The sequence below is a fragment of the Drosophila elegans genome, unplaced genomic scaffold, assembly GCF_018152505.1.
Source record: "Drosophila elegans isolate 14027-0461.03 unplaced genomic scaffold, ASM1815250v1 contig_476, whole genome shotgun sequence".
NCBI classification, from domain to species: domain Eukaryota; kingdom Metazoa; phylum Arthropoda; class Insecta; order Diptera; family Drosophilidae; genus Drosophila; species Drosophila elegans.
Genome location: NW_024545863.1, coordinates 19,621,066 through 19,638,438, shown reverse-complemented (window position 1 = coordinate 19,638,438; position 17,373 = coordinate 19,621,066). Strand labels below are relative to the sequence as shown.

The following is a 17,373-nucleotide window of genomic DNA, read 5'->3' as shown; positions in this document are numbered from 1 at the left end:
CATATTTCGTTGCCATTTTAATTGTATAATGTAAATTATGTTATAATTTATTGTTGAAATTTCGAACTGTAATTTCTGGAGTTTATTTATTAGAACTAAAATTTCGGTAAATGTAGACAATTTTTTTCAAGTGCACCCATTCGTAGTTTGGACGGAAATCGTTATATAAATCAAAGACAGATTATAAATGCTGCGCAATTTTCAAGTTATTTTTACTAGATGCGTCTGCGAGGGTTGTTCCTGTGACGCTTTTTAAGGGTAACTGAAAAGGTTAGACACAGTGAAGCCTGCGCTGAGTGACAGCTAGACGTGGACAACTGTTGAGTGGATATAGGACTGGGCGGCTGGGTGTTTTTGGGTGGTGTTCATTAGCGCGGAAAGAAGCAATCGAAACGACACGAAATGAGTGAAAATGTCAGCTAATTATGTTTGCATTTTAGCCATATAGAACTACTGTTGAGCCGGAAGTGCCGGCAGGCTCATTTCCGTTTGAAATGTTTCCTGTCATAATTCGCCATCGCTGGCATTTTTTTCTCGCTCTGCGTCCCTTTCTATTTTCGCATCGATTTTTGGCTGGAAGTGCTCCAAGAATAAGTCAAAACTTTGAGGCAATTTGCCTTTAAAGCTTTTTCGCCAAGGGTCCTTGAGTTTTTTGGGGGAGCGACGAATAAGAGAAGCGCTTGTCATGGCTTATTTCACTTGAACTTTGGGTGAGCAAAGTTGGCGTGCTCAAGCTTTATTTTTTAATTTGCTGCGGCACTTTATTCGCTAAACGTTTTCGTTTTTTTTTTGTCGGTTTTTGGCCATTAGGCTGCCGCTCCTTTGTCCACAAACAAAATGAGAGGGAAAGAAAACTCGCCGCAATTAACCAACTGCTTATGATTGATGATCTTTTAAATGGGCGAGCGACAATGGCCACCATTTCTCATTATAACCATTATTATAATTCCCTTTGAATCCGTCACAACTAGGCCCAGTACCCCGTTTGTTGGCCATCTCGAATTGGGTCAAAGGTCGCCGAACTCGACTAATTGACGTCCAATTGAGCCACATGTCGGCCGATTCCCCGTTGATTGGATTCGCTCGGATTGGATTGTATTTATTGCTAGTTTGCTCTTAATTGTCAAACGAATGCATGCGAATGGAATGTTTTAAATTAATGCATTATTGCCCATGTGCAATCGATTATTTATATTGCAGTTATCCTGCTTTCAGTCCATCCATCAGTTAGTCAGTCAATCAATCAACTGACTGGAACATAAAGTATGCAAAAACTTTAAGCAAACTGCTTGATATGTGAAAAGTTTTTCCATCATTGGGTTGAACACGAAAAGTCCATCGATATTTTTGTCTTATTACTTATTTTAGGTCACTTGGGTTTTGTTAATATTTAATATTCTAAGTGTGTACAATGTTATTTTATTGGTTCTTTGGAAAAGTAGGAAACTGAAATTAAGTGATTTGTTGCATTGCCATTCGCAAACCTCTAAAGTTTGAATTAAATTCTGTTTAAATAAGTTTATCTGGTCGCTGAGTTTCTCTTTGCTTGCTAAAATTTCAGTAATCAATATTTAAAATATATATTTCATTCATCATTTAAAAAGGATTCTTGTTTGGTTCTTATGTTTTCCCTTACTTGCTTGCTAAAATTTCACCAACCAACACTTGATTACTTTTTTTGACTTTAGAATTGTATTATATTTTTCTCTGTTTTCACTGTAGTTTCAAAATTGAACTCTTCCAATTAACGGTCAATGTTCAATGATGTCACTTTAAGGCTGCAAAATCAATGCGCAAAACATTTAGGTGCACCTAATGTGATAAGCATGATAGTATTACTCTATACGTTCTTCCACAAAAGGGCGCTTTAAAAATACATATCTGTGAGTGCGCAATATGAGCTGGGTGGGTAATCCCATTATTCTGGCAACTGCGAAATATGATAACTCTTCTGACACCCAATATTTGGCATCTCGCGGCGGTGCGATCTCGACCCTGCCGGCTGATATATGAGTCAATTATACTTCCGTACGCATAAATTAATGATTAATTGCAAAATAAATTGACTTGCGTCACTTAATTACGTAGCGCAAGCGACTCTGGAGAAAGCTGATAGTGAAGGGGTCGCAATTGTCACGCCCCGTGCAAAAGCCTGTCAGTCGTCAGCTTGTCAACGCACTCGCACACCTACACTCAGGAAAAAATCGAGTATTTCGACTTGAAATAAAGATTAACTGGATACTAATAATTTTAAACATTATCAAGGCTAAGTCTGGATCTTTTAGTGCAAGATTTGTTCTAAAAATGTTGTTTAATTTATTTTTTTTTTAATTATTTTTTTTTTATTTTTTAAGACTGGACAAAAAAGAAAGTATTAAAAAAAGTGTCTGTAAAGTTTTACTGGATTACGATCTTGAAATTATAGATAATCACACATATTTGCCAATTAATACTGGAATATATTATTTTCTGTCAAAGGATGAACTCTGGACTCAAATACAAAGATTATAAGTATTTTGTACCATTGATTTTTAATTGCATTTTTTTTGTTGAGTTTAGTAATGAAACTAAGCAGCATTATTACCCTATAAGACCAATTTTAGGTAGTGGCAGGACATAAAGCCTAATTTTTCAAGTGTGCAACAAGAGGAGAAGCACATGCACAGAACGGCAATTTCTGCTGTTGACATTCACAGTCAAACATGCTTAATTAATGCCAGCAACGTTGCCATCAGTCGCCAAACCGCCCGTCCACCTCCACCTCCCTCGCAGATCCCTCGACAGTAAATGAGAGCCGGCGCAGTATGACAACATTAATGCGAACATTAACAAAAACTGCTGGCGCTGTCTACTGTTTCCCCGTCTCCCAAAAATAAACACTCGCAGGCATCATAATAATGATACATGGGCCAAGTCGAAGTCGGAGCTCTTGAGTGAGTGGCCCGATGGATGGTGCTCGACGCTTGTCTGGCTGCCAGCTCCGCTCCTTGATGAGCAGTTTCCGATGATGGTGCCATGGCCATCCCCTCTCCCCAGTCTCGAAGCCCAGCCATTCCAATCCAATTCAGACTTTCCTTCATTGTCTGCCAAGATTCTCATAATTAAGCAGAATCGTATACAGTGGTTTAGGGGCTTTTTGAGTTTTAACTTCATCATTGCAGATATTCCTTTTACTTTTAAGACTTCCCAGTTATGGTATATTTATGGGCAATTTTGTCGGTGAGCATTTACATTTTTTTAGCGTAATTTAACATATGTAAATTCAAAATTTTAAACTTTAAATTTCTAAAATGCCATTGCAATTCGCTTTTGTCCTTGCAAAGGCTCTGCATTAATTTACCTAATTAACCCTTTGGTTCCAATGTCCACGGGGCTGCCTGCCTTTGCACAAAAATCAATAAAAACCTTGCCAAAATGGCTCTCGCACCCATTCCAGTTTATCCGATTTTGCTCGATGGTGCGAGAGGGGGAGTTCAGGGGATTGGAATCGAGGGAGGAACTGGGGGACTGGCGAGCAATTAACGCTGAATTGATACGCACAGCTCGGAAGGCATTGAACCTTCTTTCAGCCCCCCATTTAGGCGATGGCATTAAGACGTAATTAAAACAACGCCAAATGGGAGCCGAGGATCCCTTTTGCAACTGGCGGGGCAACAAGGAGTCAAAAGATTATTTGTATTTAATTTCAAGAGCGCTGTGCCAGAAAGCCAGAGACAATTTTACTCTGCTCTCGCTCTCGCTGAACATTAAACTCAATTATAATTAAGCATTTAAGTGGAAAAAAGCGAAGCTAGAGCAAATGAAGCGAACTCAGCTCGCAGAGAACTTCACCACGAGTTCCGTGAGCCAAGGCAACAGCGATGACAAGGGGCATCCTTGGCGACGACCCCGCCCCTTTTTATTAGTGGTAGCCAGCAGCAGCATCCTAATTGCTAAGAGCGCCACTTAAAGTTTCGGCAGAATAAGGAGGGTAACTCGAGCATGAGGCGGTATTTAATTATCGTTCATCGCTCATCGCTGCCCGTTTGTTCGGGGAGGTTTTATTCAAGGCACACTGAGAATATGTTTCATTTCAAAACCAAGAAAGTTAAAAAAATGTTAGAAATAACAATAAAAACGAATAGCAGTGCCATCTTCAAAATAATAATCACTTAAAATTTCCTAATTTCCTGAATAATAAATAATGTTTATTATATCTTTGATATATTAAGCATAAAACAAACTCCCACTTAGTGATTTAAAAAGGAAAAAATATATTTCTTAAGACATTTTTAAATGTTCAATCATTTTAAGCCCCCTACTTCAAAAAATATTTATTGCGCTGTGTAAAAATAAACTTCTAATTAACTATTAAATATAATATTTTTCCTTACTGTAAAATTAACATTTGCCCTTACCATTTTCCAGGATATTGCTACACAATCCCTGTTGCCAGCCAATGGATAATTGTTACGTCAACTCATTTAATTTGCTTGCAAAATGCAGGCTGCAACCAGGAGCGAAAAGTGTCTCAATTAACGAAATCATTGATAGGGTCAAAGTATCATGGCCATCTATGTATTATGTCCAAATAGGTCAGTCATTTGGTATATATTTATTTTTAACTACCATTACGTTGCTTTTGGGCCAGTCAAGTATATAAATATGTCCGAAAACTGACAACTGGGAAATGGAAAATGGAAAACGAAAATGGACGGTTCAGGGATGTGAAATTTTAATGAACTTTTAAACGTAATGAAAGTAATTTTCAAATTGCAAGCTCGCCGAAAGAGGAAAGCCGAGAAGGGCAGGCATGCGGCTTAACTTATTTTTTTTTTTTGCCTTACTGAAATTCAATTGCGGCAGAAGTCGAGCGCTTGCTACTTTTGTGCGTCCTTCAGACTGCAAAAGCAACCCGAATCCAGCCGAACCCCACCAGAGCAGCCCACCCAAAAGCCGGGCACTCGAAATGATTTCGAAATGGCATTGAATGTAGCATTTAATTTGTGCGCCACAAGCGGCGGCGATGAGCATGAAGTTGTCGGTGGTCCTTGGTCCGCTGGTCTGCCCATGCCTGCTATTTATAACTGTTTATTTGCCGTGTGCCATCCACAGTACACTGCGCGAAATTTCGCGGGGGGTTTTAAAATTAATTTGAAGGATACACTTTTCTCAATTATCAAAAACTTAACAAGACGACAATATGATAAACAAAAATTACAGAAAAAAAGTAACGTTCTCATTTGGTTAAGTGTTGATTAAAAAATGTAAACGGCTTTAGCAACAACATTTATCAATGTTTTTATAGACCAAGTTGTCGGGATGAATCCTTAAGAATTCATACACATATTCTTATTCCAAGCTATTTCACTTTCCTCCTCTTTAAGGTACAAAAATAGTGAGTGGTATATTTATAAGAAGTAATTTAGTATCATTGTCCCTATTTTTCTCAGTACACTTGCAACTCGGCCCTGTCTGCCACTGAAAGGGATTAATTAAACTGACAACTGACGTCTGTGGGTGGGCCACGTCCTCTGTGAGTCCGCTTCGCTTGCAAAGTCCACAGTCGACTGTCTTTGAAGCCCGGAGTTCGGCATAATTAGTTAAATGTGCTTTGCCATAACAATGAGCTAGCCAACACCACCCGCAACTCTTTGGGGCCTGGCCTGGCCTGGCCTTTATTTTAATTTAATATATCCTGCCATAAAGATCATCGCTACGAAGAAGAGAAGCTCTAATTGCCAAAATATGTAATAATTGGCGATGGCGAAAAGGTTAAATAAAATTAATTAAGTGAGCAGCAACGGTGGCAGCAACAAATCAGCCAAGGATACCCAGCTTTTATAATATTTGCAGTCAGTCATTTTGGCTGTGTTTGGCCCGAGCACACACGTTCACATATCCTTAGCATCATTGCCACAGTAACCATGCAAACTCGCATGCGAAAAAAGCTCTGACGCTCATTTGCCAGCAATTAAGTGCACAGAAAGAGATGGGAACATCATTTGAAATGGCGCCATCTGAACTTTGTCTATACAGAAGTGTTTGTGTGTGTGAGTACAGTGAATCCTCTTTAGAAGTTTGCAAAATAAATAAATCTTTTACCAACATTTAATTTTAATACGTTGGGTAATATTTGGGACACAGTTTTTACAAATATGTTTTCTAATGGTTTTTGTTTTTCACCTGGAAATGAATATATATTAATCATATATATTGAACACAAAGTCACATAAAAACTCCAAAAACAGATAAATGGCCCTTGTTTTATTTAAGTGCTCTTAATACATTATCTATATTTAGGAAATCTGGTATGTGTAATACACAAATAATTTTCATTTTTAACCATTATTTACTTGTTTTAGTTATATTTTTCATAGTCATGGGAGAAAGGACTTTTACAGTCTGTACTTTCAAGTATCCAAGTGATAAATTCGCTAGAAAATCGTCACTTGCCACATTTGAGTGAACACTGTTTTAATGTGCTCTCATCCCTGTAACGAAGCTAGATGCTCGTGTGCGCGCGTGTGGGTATTTTAATTAGAAACTTGTACATTTTGCCTAATTTGACAAATTGTTTTAATACAGTGTGCAAACTTTTTGGCTACATAGCGGATCAAATTAGTTTTCCCGTTGCCCGGGAATTGGGTCGACATGCTGTTGATTGAAAAACCAATCGGATGCGGCAACGAATTCACCTTAATGAGCTGCACTAAAAGTTATGCAACACTTTGTTGACTTCGTCAATGCCATCATGTGATTATCTACCGCATCTTGCGGATTATTATAACGCAGATCACGCAAATTAAAAATGTGAATTCAGTGAACCGCAAATTTATGTGCTAAGCTTTTAATTGTTATGGAGATGACGATGTTTTGAGGGACCCCAAAGGAATTTGTTTTATTATGCCCTAACATAAAACAATTTGCAGTATTTTGAATTCTCCTCTCTACTCTTTTCCAGTAAAATGCACTCTGTTTCCATTTCCGGTTATTTATAAACTCGTATGTTTATCAAGTATTTAACACAAAATAGTGGTGTATATTAATTGCAGTTTTTGATGATTTTCGCTTCATGACTGCCTCCTCTTTTTGCAACCCAATTCATCATCAAACGGATTATTTTTAGCCATGGCAAAATAAACGAGAGATTTGTGCGATTTTCGCTTGCATAGCTTTTCCTTTATAGTTTCGAGATTGTGTTTACAATAAATCTTGGTACTTGGAATTGGAAAGATATTAGTCAATTGAAGCAATTGCCTAAATGTAAACGAGAAATTGTATACAAAAATTAAAAGCAATTTAATTGTTTGATTCCCATATTTAAATTTAATTGAAAGTTAACGTTTTGATTTGAAAAATGGAAACAAAAATTGACAATGCAATAAGGTAAACAGAAAAGAGGATTTCGTTTTTGGATTTGCATGGCAATTGTAGATATTTTTCTTTAGGATGTTGTTGATGATTCTGATTGTGGTACGTCTTTGATGGTTAGCTTTTTGTAGAGTTCATCTAGCTGATCCTTTTTGTAAGCCATAGCTAAGGCTCGTTGATATCGCTCCTCCCAGGCCTCTGGATGAGATTGGGCCAGGACCTTGAGGGTAACCGCAGCAGCGGCTTTTATGTCCTTTTCGGGGCTTTCGTGGTAGAGCAAAAGCAGATCCATGGCACGCTTAACGAAAGCTTCCCAGACTTCCTTTTCGTGTTCCGCTTCCTTCTCCGAATCACTGAATTTGGGCTTCAATTTACCCACAGCCAAGGCAGCCAGGACACGAATACCAGCCGAGGGATCATCCATGCGCTGCATGGTGGCATAAGCTAATGGTTTTAGGTCCTCCACAGACATTTCACGAAAGTAAACTATCGCCTTGATGGCATAGTGACGTGTGGTGACATTACGATCTTCGAGTAGACTTGGCATGTGTTTGGCTAGTGAGGGTAAAACTTCCACGGCTTCCGACTCAGCGCCCTGAGCTAATGCACATAGTGTAGCCATGGCCAAGGATCTCATGGCCTCGGCATTCGATCCAGCTTTCCAGGTCAAATAGGGTTCCACAATTTGCGATATAAAATGACTCAATATTTGAGTGCTGCGCTCACGTTCTATGTCCATGGTTTTCGACCACAATAGCGCTGCCACCGAGAGACTGCTAAAGACTTTGACTTGAGCACTATCGCAGCAATGCTCAAAGACCAGTTTCACCTTTTCAATAAGATCGGCTATGTAAGTGTCTCGAATGAGGCACAAATTTATCAAACCATCGAGCAGCATCACGGGTTCCGCATTATCTTCCAAAGCAGCATCCAGATTCTCCACATCCTTCAGGGCCAAATGGAACCAACGTTCGTGGAGTTTGGCCTCCGAAATCTGTTCAAGTTTTACGATTTTTTCGATCAGCGCCTTCCCCTGAGAAACATCTTCATTTCCACTTCCGCTGAGGGAATATGATAGAGCCATTACTTTAATACCACTCACATAGACAGACTCGTAGAGGTCCTGCAGCTCATCCTGCCCGGCATTGATCTTCAGCGATTTATCCAGTATGGTATCCAAAAGCTTAAGTATGTATAGCTGGAAACCTGGCTTCAGGGTGTGCGAATAGTCGGTGCTGCGAAGTAGCTTTGCCAACTGCATCAATTGATCGTAGGTGCCACCCAAAGAAGAGGTGAACATGTGGTAGAAGCATCTCATATAGGACTCCCGGGCATTACGTTCCAATCCATCGAATCCATGATCAATCCAGGCATCGTAGGACAATAGTCGACCCATCAAGTCGGCCACCTTGGCCGCTTCAGCATTGACTTCTGGCACAGGATCGATACAGGCATGGGCCAAATCGCCATAAATTTCGAAGAATTTGGCAGTCATCGCGGCCTCAGCGTGCAAAACAAATTGATAAAGCAGTTTAAGGGCATGTAAACGCACGTTATCCTTCCAGTCGCCTGTTTCTCGGGTTATAAGTTGCAGCAACCTCAGAGAACGTTGCACCAAACCACGGCATCCAATTGTAGGACGCTTGACACCTTTTGGGTAATTCTCCGCCGGGAGATCGCTGATCTCCTGTTGGCTCAACTCGGCTTCGTTTTCTTCGAAATACAGTTTGCCGCACTTGAGCCACTGGGGGTGAATGTGATTCAGAACCTCCGGCGAGTCGTCCTTCAGGCAGCACAAAACCAAGGGTAGGATTCGCTCAAAGAAGGAGTAGCGATCTAACAACTCCATTAGCATAAGAATACCCATCTGGCCCACTTCACGGCGAACCAAAGGCATTGTGTCCATAAGCAGGGGAGAGACCTCGTTGAAAAGCCTCCTCATTCCCTCACCACTGGCGTCCATGTGCAGACTCACTCTGCCGATGGCTTCAATCGCCGAAATCCTGGCCTGGGCATGTTTGTGATTCAGCATCCCGTACAGAGCTACAAGCAGTGATTCCGTGAATGGACGTATTTCCCGGGTATCAGCCACCCGAGCTAAATTCACCAAGGTGGAACATCCTTCGCGCTGAACTAGTGGATAATCATCCTTGATGGATTTGATCAGTATCTTGACCACTTGCGGATAGCACTCCCTGAAAACACCCACATTTCCCATCTTTGCATACTGGCAAACCATCAAATTCAGTTGGCCGATGTAGAGCAGGCGAATTTCCTCGCTGGGCTCCACGGTCTCGGCTTTTCCCATTCGCTCCGACAGAGTGGAAACCACATTGAGCAGGTGGAAATCCATGGGCGGCAGGCGCTGCAGAAAAGCATTTACCGCCTGGACGGCGTGATCGCGAACACTTTCGAAGCGATCGTCGTAGGATTTCAGTAGATGCAGATACAGTTGATCGAAGCTCTCGGCCATTTTCTCGGTGCTCATGTTATCGGGGGCATTTTGGCACAGATCGCGTAGATCCTCCAGGATCTTGGTCTTTTGGCGACGATCAGTGCCCTCCAGCTGCTCACAAATCTGCTGGGCATCAATCTCAAAGCACATGGTGAATGGTATTTAATATTCCTTGGTTTCCTTGTATATATTTTTTTAATTTTTTCTAGGCTTATGGTTGTATTTATTTGAAACTAAAATAGTTGTTAAATAGACTTCCTTTCTTTTATTTGTGCACTTTAAAGTGTTTAAGTGTTTTAAGTCTCTTTATCACAATTGTTTTATCATTTCCGAGTAAAGTATTTTTAATTTTATGACTTGAATTTTGAGATTAGTTCCTGTACTTCAAAATAAGTATCTTTAAGTTCAAGAAGTTTTCACTAGTTTATTGGGGCTCCAATATACTAAGTAAATAAGCTGTCTATATTTGATCCGATTTTCCTTAACGATTATAAATGTATTTTGCTGTATAGTATTTCACTTTTAAATTCTGAGATATTTAAATTTTCTTTTATGATTTCAATATGCAATATGTGCAGGCAAACCTTCAAGTTTGGTTGCTCTTATCTTGCATTTAAGGTTTTTGCTTATTGTTTTCCGTTTGCTGATATTTTTCTTGGCTGCAGATTGTTAATAACTTATTTATTATCCACTTTTGCATGAAAAAACATTGTCAGAGGGTTCTTATCACTTTCCCGCTCCAGAATTCCTTAGGTACTTTTTGCCGGTTGTGCGAGCTGCGTGTGATTTTCAGTTCTCTCAGCTTTCTAAGCTGCAAAACGAAAATATTTAAACGTTAGTCAAACAACAAAAGCACCGGTTGCTATGACTACACAATAGTTAAGTCAGTTTTTCCCTTTTCAACATTATTTTTGTTTATTTTGCCCAAACAAAACTACCCGACAACGTGCCACAAACAAAATGCTGAATTAACTAAAAACCGATCAGCTGTTTTGTGCCGAAAAGTGTTGCGAAACGGGACAAAAAGTGCTGAAAAGTTTTCGGTTTGGCGCGGCTTTTTAAAAAGCTCTTGGTTTTCTGTTTGCACTGCTGTGCTTCGTTTATTTGCCAAGCTAATTAACTCAGACATAAATGAAATTTCTCGGGAAAAAAGCAAGGGAGCAGGCAGTCTTTTTTATGAGTTCGGCTTTGGCGGCGATCCATAAAAGTTTCTGGTCCGCTCGTGGCGCATTCGCTTATCTGCGGAGCGGGCTATCTAATTGCGATGTCGTTCCTTATCAACATCAGTCCAACAGAACGACAATATCTAAGATTGATTGCCGGCACAACCGCTTTGGGGGTGAGTTTGCTCACCTACCAACCCACCAATCCACCAACCGACCAAACGACCAAACGACCAACCGACTGATTGAGTGTGTTTGATGGAAGGAAATCACATAAAATGTCTATTTTTATCGCAACTTAATTGCATTTGTGGGTCACTAAATTAGGGTTATAATGAGTACACATGAAAAATGTGGGGCTTGGTCGCAGATAACCAGAAAAATGGCAGTCGATATTCGATATCGAATGATATTATAATTAACTGAGTTGGGCGTTAGCAGCCAATTTGGGGAATTTCGTGGGAAGATCACTGCTTACAAATTACTGATATAGTTTTTTAATGTTTCCTAAAAAATAAAGGTATAGATTGAATACCTTAATATCATCGATTTACATAGCAAAAATAGAAAAGATCGAGATATAAAAGAAATGTATCGCTGTCAATTAAATATTATTGGATAATTAACAATCGTATAAGCATATGGTGATCATGGGTTTCAAGATAAATAAATTAGTACTTTTAAAGAGATCCCCTTTGTTTCTACAAACTAAAAAACCAAAAACAGCATAAATTAAATATTGTTTTTCAATAAAATGAGTTGAATTTTAGTCTAGATTGTTTTAATATTGTGATAAGGTTTCTGGGCACTTGAAAAAGAAAATCTCTTTCTAGAGTGTGGGAACTTTAAAGATCTCCTGTTTTCAACTCGTTATGATGGCAACGGAAAGGGAATGTTGCCGTGGTTATTAATCCAGGCCTGCCTGCTATCCGACGTTGATCTTTCCATTTGAATTTCATTTAATGCCTGTGTGTGGAACATTTTTTGTTTCTTGTTTTTATTCAATTTCCCTTTCGTTATCCCATCTGTAGGGTTGTTGGATTGGCGTGCCCAGTTCAGTTTGCCGGGCATATTTTATGAGCGTTTCTTTTCTTCGCTACCTATACGAGAATGCTGTCAAAAATTGTTGTTGTTGTTGTCATTTTTATTGAAAGCCGACGCAGATACACAGATACGGTGGGCAAACACAAATACAGATACAGTAACAGTTACAGACACAGCCACAGACACAGATACAGATACAATGGCGAACTCATAAGTTTTGCTGCTCCCATTTGTGTGCACAATTCGATTCCATACCTTTTTGTGTGCGACGGCAGGCGGCACACGCTCCAAAGCAATTAAGCGCATGAATCAGGTTCGTTCGGTTTTTCAGGGCAGGGCAATGTATCCCAGTATCTGTATTCCTCAGCATTTGTATCTGTATTTGTATCTGTGTCTCTGTATGGGTCTGTAGAGTGCGCGGCGTGCGCTTTTTATGGGCAACAGACACCGGCACAATAAACTTAATTGATATGAAATGAAGTCATTTGGCAAAATCACTGGGAGAGTAATGGACCGCGCTCATTCAATTTGATTTGATGTCGGCCAGTTCGGATCGAGAACAAAGTTATTCCAATATACCATACATATATGTTGTGCAAATTTATTTATATTTATTTTTTATCGGCTTTTCGAAAGCAATTGAGCATATGCGGTATTTACATACATCTGCATATGCATCATGCATATGCGTTTTTCAGGCCAAAAGAGTTTTCAATTAAAAGTTACAATTTTTTTTTTGCACAAGCAAAGTGCGGAAGCCGTCGCACTGCCTCAAACCCGTCTGAACCAGTTGTCTGTCTGCAGATAAAGCCAAAAACACCGACCAGCTGGCTCATAATGGTCATAATTATTAATTAGATACACGGATACCATACCATACCATACCATTCCATTCCATGCCATGCAGTTTTGCAAAACCCGCTTGCGGTCCAATTTGCCCGCTGTGCGAGCACTTAAATGTACTTGTTACCGCTCCGAGAGCTGGCTGAATGCAAAATGCAAATTTGCCAATTGATATTGATTGAATTGCGAGCTGCCCTGGCTAATTAGTTTTATTTTCCAACTGCCCGTTTAAGTCGTCATGAACTGCATCCATCGCTCGGACTTGATCGAGACTGAGTGAGTGAGTGAGTAAGTGAGTGAATGAGTGGATGTGTGTGTTTGTGCCTCGATTTCTTGGAATCGCTGATTAGAAATGTTCCTATTGGCTTGACTTTTGTCGCACTTTTGAGCCAAACAGTCCCAGATTGCGATGTGTAAGTGGTGGGGTGAGTGAATTAAAACGAGTCCCGGTCCTGTTCCCTTTTTTTTTTGCTCCATTTTTATTATTTGCCGCCATATAAGCAAGTGCTGTGTGTAAGTGGCTCCTCCAGCCCCCCAGTTGGCATTTCATATTAATGTGCGCCGTTTAATTGCGTGACTCATCAGCGGGCTGTAATCGCCGTTTGCCATCATCATCCGTCGAGCTGGTTGTGCTTATTTGCCGGAGCTGTCTGTCGGGTACTCTCGTACTCGTACTCAAAGTCTGCTTTGAGACACCGAGGATTGGAGCCCGGGGATTGGGATTGCGGACTGGGTCTTTGAGCTTGAGCCGCTCGCCGACTTTTCGAGTTTTAGAGGAAGAAAGTTCTGCTCCAAATTAATTAACAAACTGAGCTGGCAGGCAAATTAAGCCCTTGACTAACTAATTGATATTGATTACATGAAATGGGCCAATACATGTGTTTGATTTTTGTTTTCAACAAAAATAGAAGAACAATTCAAAATTGTCTTTTATCACAAAGCTCTGCTCGTAATTAATAAACAAGATAACGATTATGGAGTAAAAATAACATTTTTGAAATTCATAAAAGCTTATAAATGATAGAAACAATAATCATATAATTGGCGTAACAATGATGATACTATTTATGCTACAGTGTCCAGTAAGTTTTGTTTTTTAAATTTACAATTTTAAAACTTTTTTGGCATGTAGAATATATATTTTATGGACCAATACTATTCCCCATAAATTGAAAAATTCTTTTAAACATATAAAAATTACTAAGAGCTTATTAATGGCCAAAGACCCATTTGTTTGTGCATTCTGTTTTCAGTATAGTCATTGCATTATTTTCATTATTTGTTTATTCTCGTTATTAGCGTGAAAAATGCAGGCAGCCCGAGTGTGATTGTAATGAGAGCTACAAATGTTTTTTCTGTTTTTGCATATAATTTAGCTATTTACATTTTTGCGTAATCGCCGCGAGCCCCATTCAAATGCCAAATGGCTGAGCCCGTGTTCTGTTTGTGCAGTCGCATAGTTTCCACCATATAGTATATATATATACATGCGGATCCAGACTGACCAGTTCCAGGCTATTTCATGCCATGGCAATCCATTCATTCATCGCGTCAAGTGTCAAGCGTCTGTCAGTCAATCAGAAAACGGTTTGAGTAACAATTTAATTAATTTCAGTACGAAATGCGAACCTGTTGTGCCACAGATATTTGATATCATAGTGCTTGCACACACATAATTCTGTGGGCTCTGAATGAAATTGCCTTTTAATTATGCCTAATACTCGTGACATGACTCAATTAAATGCCATATTCGGACGATGACTGGCAAGTTGCGCTGAAACCCACCCCAGAAGATATCAGATTATAGATAGAGATTCACAACTCGAGCGAAAGAGAAAGCTCATTTCGCACTCATATTAGTTTCTGTTATCTCTCGGTATGGTAATTAACACAAACACAGACAGCATATGAAGTATCTATGAAATGAATCGGCTTGTACGGTAAGCTGAAAACATAACCATAAGTGCGGCACTCAAAGATAAAGTGTTTCGTTCGGAATTCGGAGGGCAGATAGTAGTTAATTTTGTAGTCTTTAACTCTTAGCTGTAAAAATGAATAAGGAAACAAAAAAGGAAAAAAAGTTAAAATGGGCTTAACAATGCTTTGTGAATTCTTTTTAATACTTTTAATAGCTTAAAAAGGTTCTAAGGAAGAAAATAATTAAAGATATGACTCATCATATATTGCCATATAGTTTTTGTTCCAAAACTTTAGGACCTATTTATTGACTTCTCTCCGATATCATTGATATTCCCCTGTTTACTCACAAATAAATGCGCAGTCATTGATAATTCGGTTTCTTTTAGCAAAATTATGTGTGCGCAATCATTTGTTTACATTCCGTATAGTTGCGGCAATTGACAGTGCAATGTTTCCCCGATTGCGATTACTAAACTGGTAATAAATGGCAGAGTGCTGAGGCAGGGCATATGTTCACCGACAAGGGCTTGGGAATGGGAATGGGACAGAACAAATACGAATTTTCAGAAAATTTCACGGCAGTCATCAATGTGCAGGAAACTCTAAAATAAACAACATTTACAAGAGCTGCCAAAAAAGCAGCGGCATCATCATGAAATTGCAATTAATTATATGTCAACAACGTGATTACAGAGAAATTTAACTAATTTGATATCGTTGATTTATACGGAGCTAAATGGGTTGATAAGATAAGTTTTTAAGTAATTTATCGTGTTGCGATGGTCAATTAATTTGGAATCGAACGTTTGACTTTCTATTTGCACAGATATATTAAGCACGACAAAAATTAAATTCAAACAAATAACTGTTAAACTTTAAATGGAAGGCTTAATTTATAAAACAAAGAGGTTCTTATCTGGTGTAAAATATTTTATTTCTTTATTTTTTGACATTGATAAGCAGATCCCCTTTGTTTTTCGACATGACATGATAACAACTCATAAATTTGCAACTGATTGACAAGAAAATATCATGTTACTTAAAATAAACTCAATAAAATGGAATAATGAGAAACTATATAAGTCGGATGTCACTGTTTTTAAGGTCAATTTCTGTAAAGAGCTTTTTGAGTTGATGATATATAATTAATTTATCTTGTTTCGATGGTTAATTTATATAGCACCTGATTTCAGCACCAGGTAGTTTAAATAAATAATAATAACACACAAAAAACTATTAACTGGGACTAATAGAACAACTATCACCAATATATTTTTTGTCAATTACATTTTTTTTAGTTATATACTATACTAACTGATGCATTTTTAACCGGTTCAAAAGAGACATTTGGAAAGTTATAAGGCTTTGTAATACCTTGCAATTGAGTTCATTGAGATTAATTCTGGGGTCAAGGGTCGTTAGGCGACTATCAGTGGGATTTCCGAGAATCCATTGAGCTTTACCTGGGTACGTAAATATACATACATGCAAATATGTGAGTAATCAAAATAGATTGTCCGAAGTAGACAAATATTATTGCAGATTGAGCTTAGACCTTTTTGATTTGACCTCTCGACGCTAAGGAAATGTACGCGAATTATAGATTATGCCCATGCTTACAACGTTGCTCACCTGTGAGGGGGCCACTCGGGCGGTTGTTGATTGTATCCGAAAGAGTCAAGGTGAGCGGAAATCCAATTAAATGATTTAAGTTCCTTCGCTGTTTCTGTTGCTGTTGTTGTTGTGCTTGTTGTTTGCTAAACGCTTTTTATGGTTGAACTATTTATAGTTTGGGTTTCAAAGGTCACCTTATGTGGGTGCTGCTTTTATTCAGTTTAATTTCTTTTGGTTTTCTTTTGTTTTCACTTTTTTGTTATCCTTATTCAGCTCACTTTTTACTCGCTGACGCTTTACACGGCTCGTTGGTTTCGCTGCTGATTATAATCCTTAATTAGTCTAACGAGTTGCAAATTAATCCACTTTCCCTAATTAAATTTCCTTTGCCGCGACTACAGACAAAAAATAAAAACACAAGACTGCCAATGGCGGTGTCATTTAAAACGTACCAAAAAAAATACTTAATAAACGATACAAAAAAATGACAAATGAAAGAAAAGGAAAAAAAAGGAAAAAAATAACACGAGGGCGGGGTGGAATGTAATTAATTCATTAGCCTGCCAATTGACAATTATTGATTATTGTTTTGCCTTTGCGTTTGCGTTTGCGAATTAATTTTAATGTATTTTGGCTGGCTGTTTTTGAGTTTAGCTGCAGAATTTGTTATTGCCCGCACGTCGTTCATTTATTTAACTTTTAATTATTTTGAAATGCGTTCTGGTTTCATAATTGGCAGCCCATTGTCTCTTCCATCTCGTTTGCACACATGTAGCTGCATATATGGCCTTTGTAATTTAATTAAATTTATATGTATTCACTTATTTATTGTGAAACAATTTGCAATCTAAATCCCGACCCTGTTTTTGCTTCATTTGTCTTGTGTTCATTTTCAATTTGGCCTTTTGCCTCGTTAAAATATTGAAAGTGTGCCGAAATTTTGAGTCTGGCAAATGCGCCTAACAATTATGTTAGCCCGAG

General features: G+C 38.7%; 2 protein-coding genes across 2 annotated transcripts in view; both read right to left on the bottom strand.

Annotated features, from left to right (window-relative positions):
- The window catches only part of LOC108139213 (homeobox protein slou), a 43,340-nt gene extending 26,845 nt beyond the window's left edge, over positions 1-16,495 (bottom strand). The window contains exon 1 of the mRNA XM_017261864.2: positions 16,411-16,495. The gene's annotated coding sequence lies outside the window, so the exon portion shown is untranslated. The remainder of the gene's footprint in view (positions 1-16,410) is intronic.
- Positions 6,181-16,496, bottom strand: LOC108139212 (dynein assembly factor 5, axonemal). Its single transcript, XM_017261861.2, has 2 exons — positions 16,411-16,496; positions 6,181-10,619 (listed from the first exon to the last, which is right to left on the bottom strand). Exon 2 carries the CDS (start codon positions 9,956-9,958, stop codon positions 7,427-7,429), a length of 2,532 nt encoding a protein of 843 aa, XP_017117350.1. The 5' UTR covers positions 9,959-10,619; positions 16,411-16,496; the 3' UTR covers positions 6,181-7,426.
- Positions 16,497-17,373: the final 877 nt, after the last annotated feature.

Excerpts from the sequence above, each read along its gene's own strand:
- LOC108139212 (XM_017261861.2), bottom strand. The coding sequence starts at position 9,958 with ATGTGCTTTGAGATTGATGCCCAGCAGATTTGTGAGCAGCTGGAGGGC.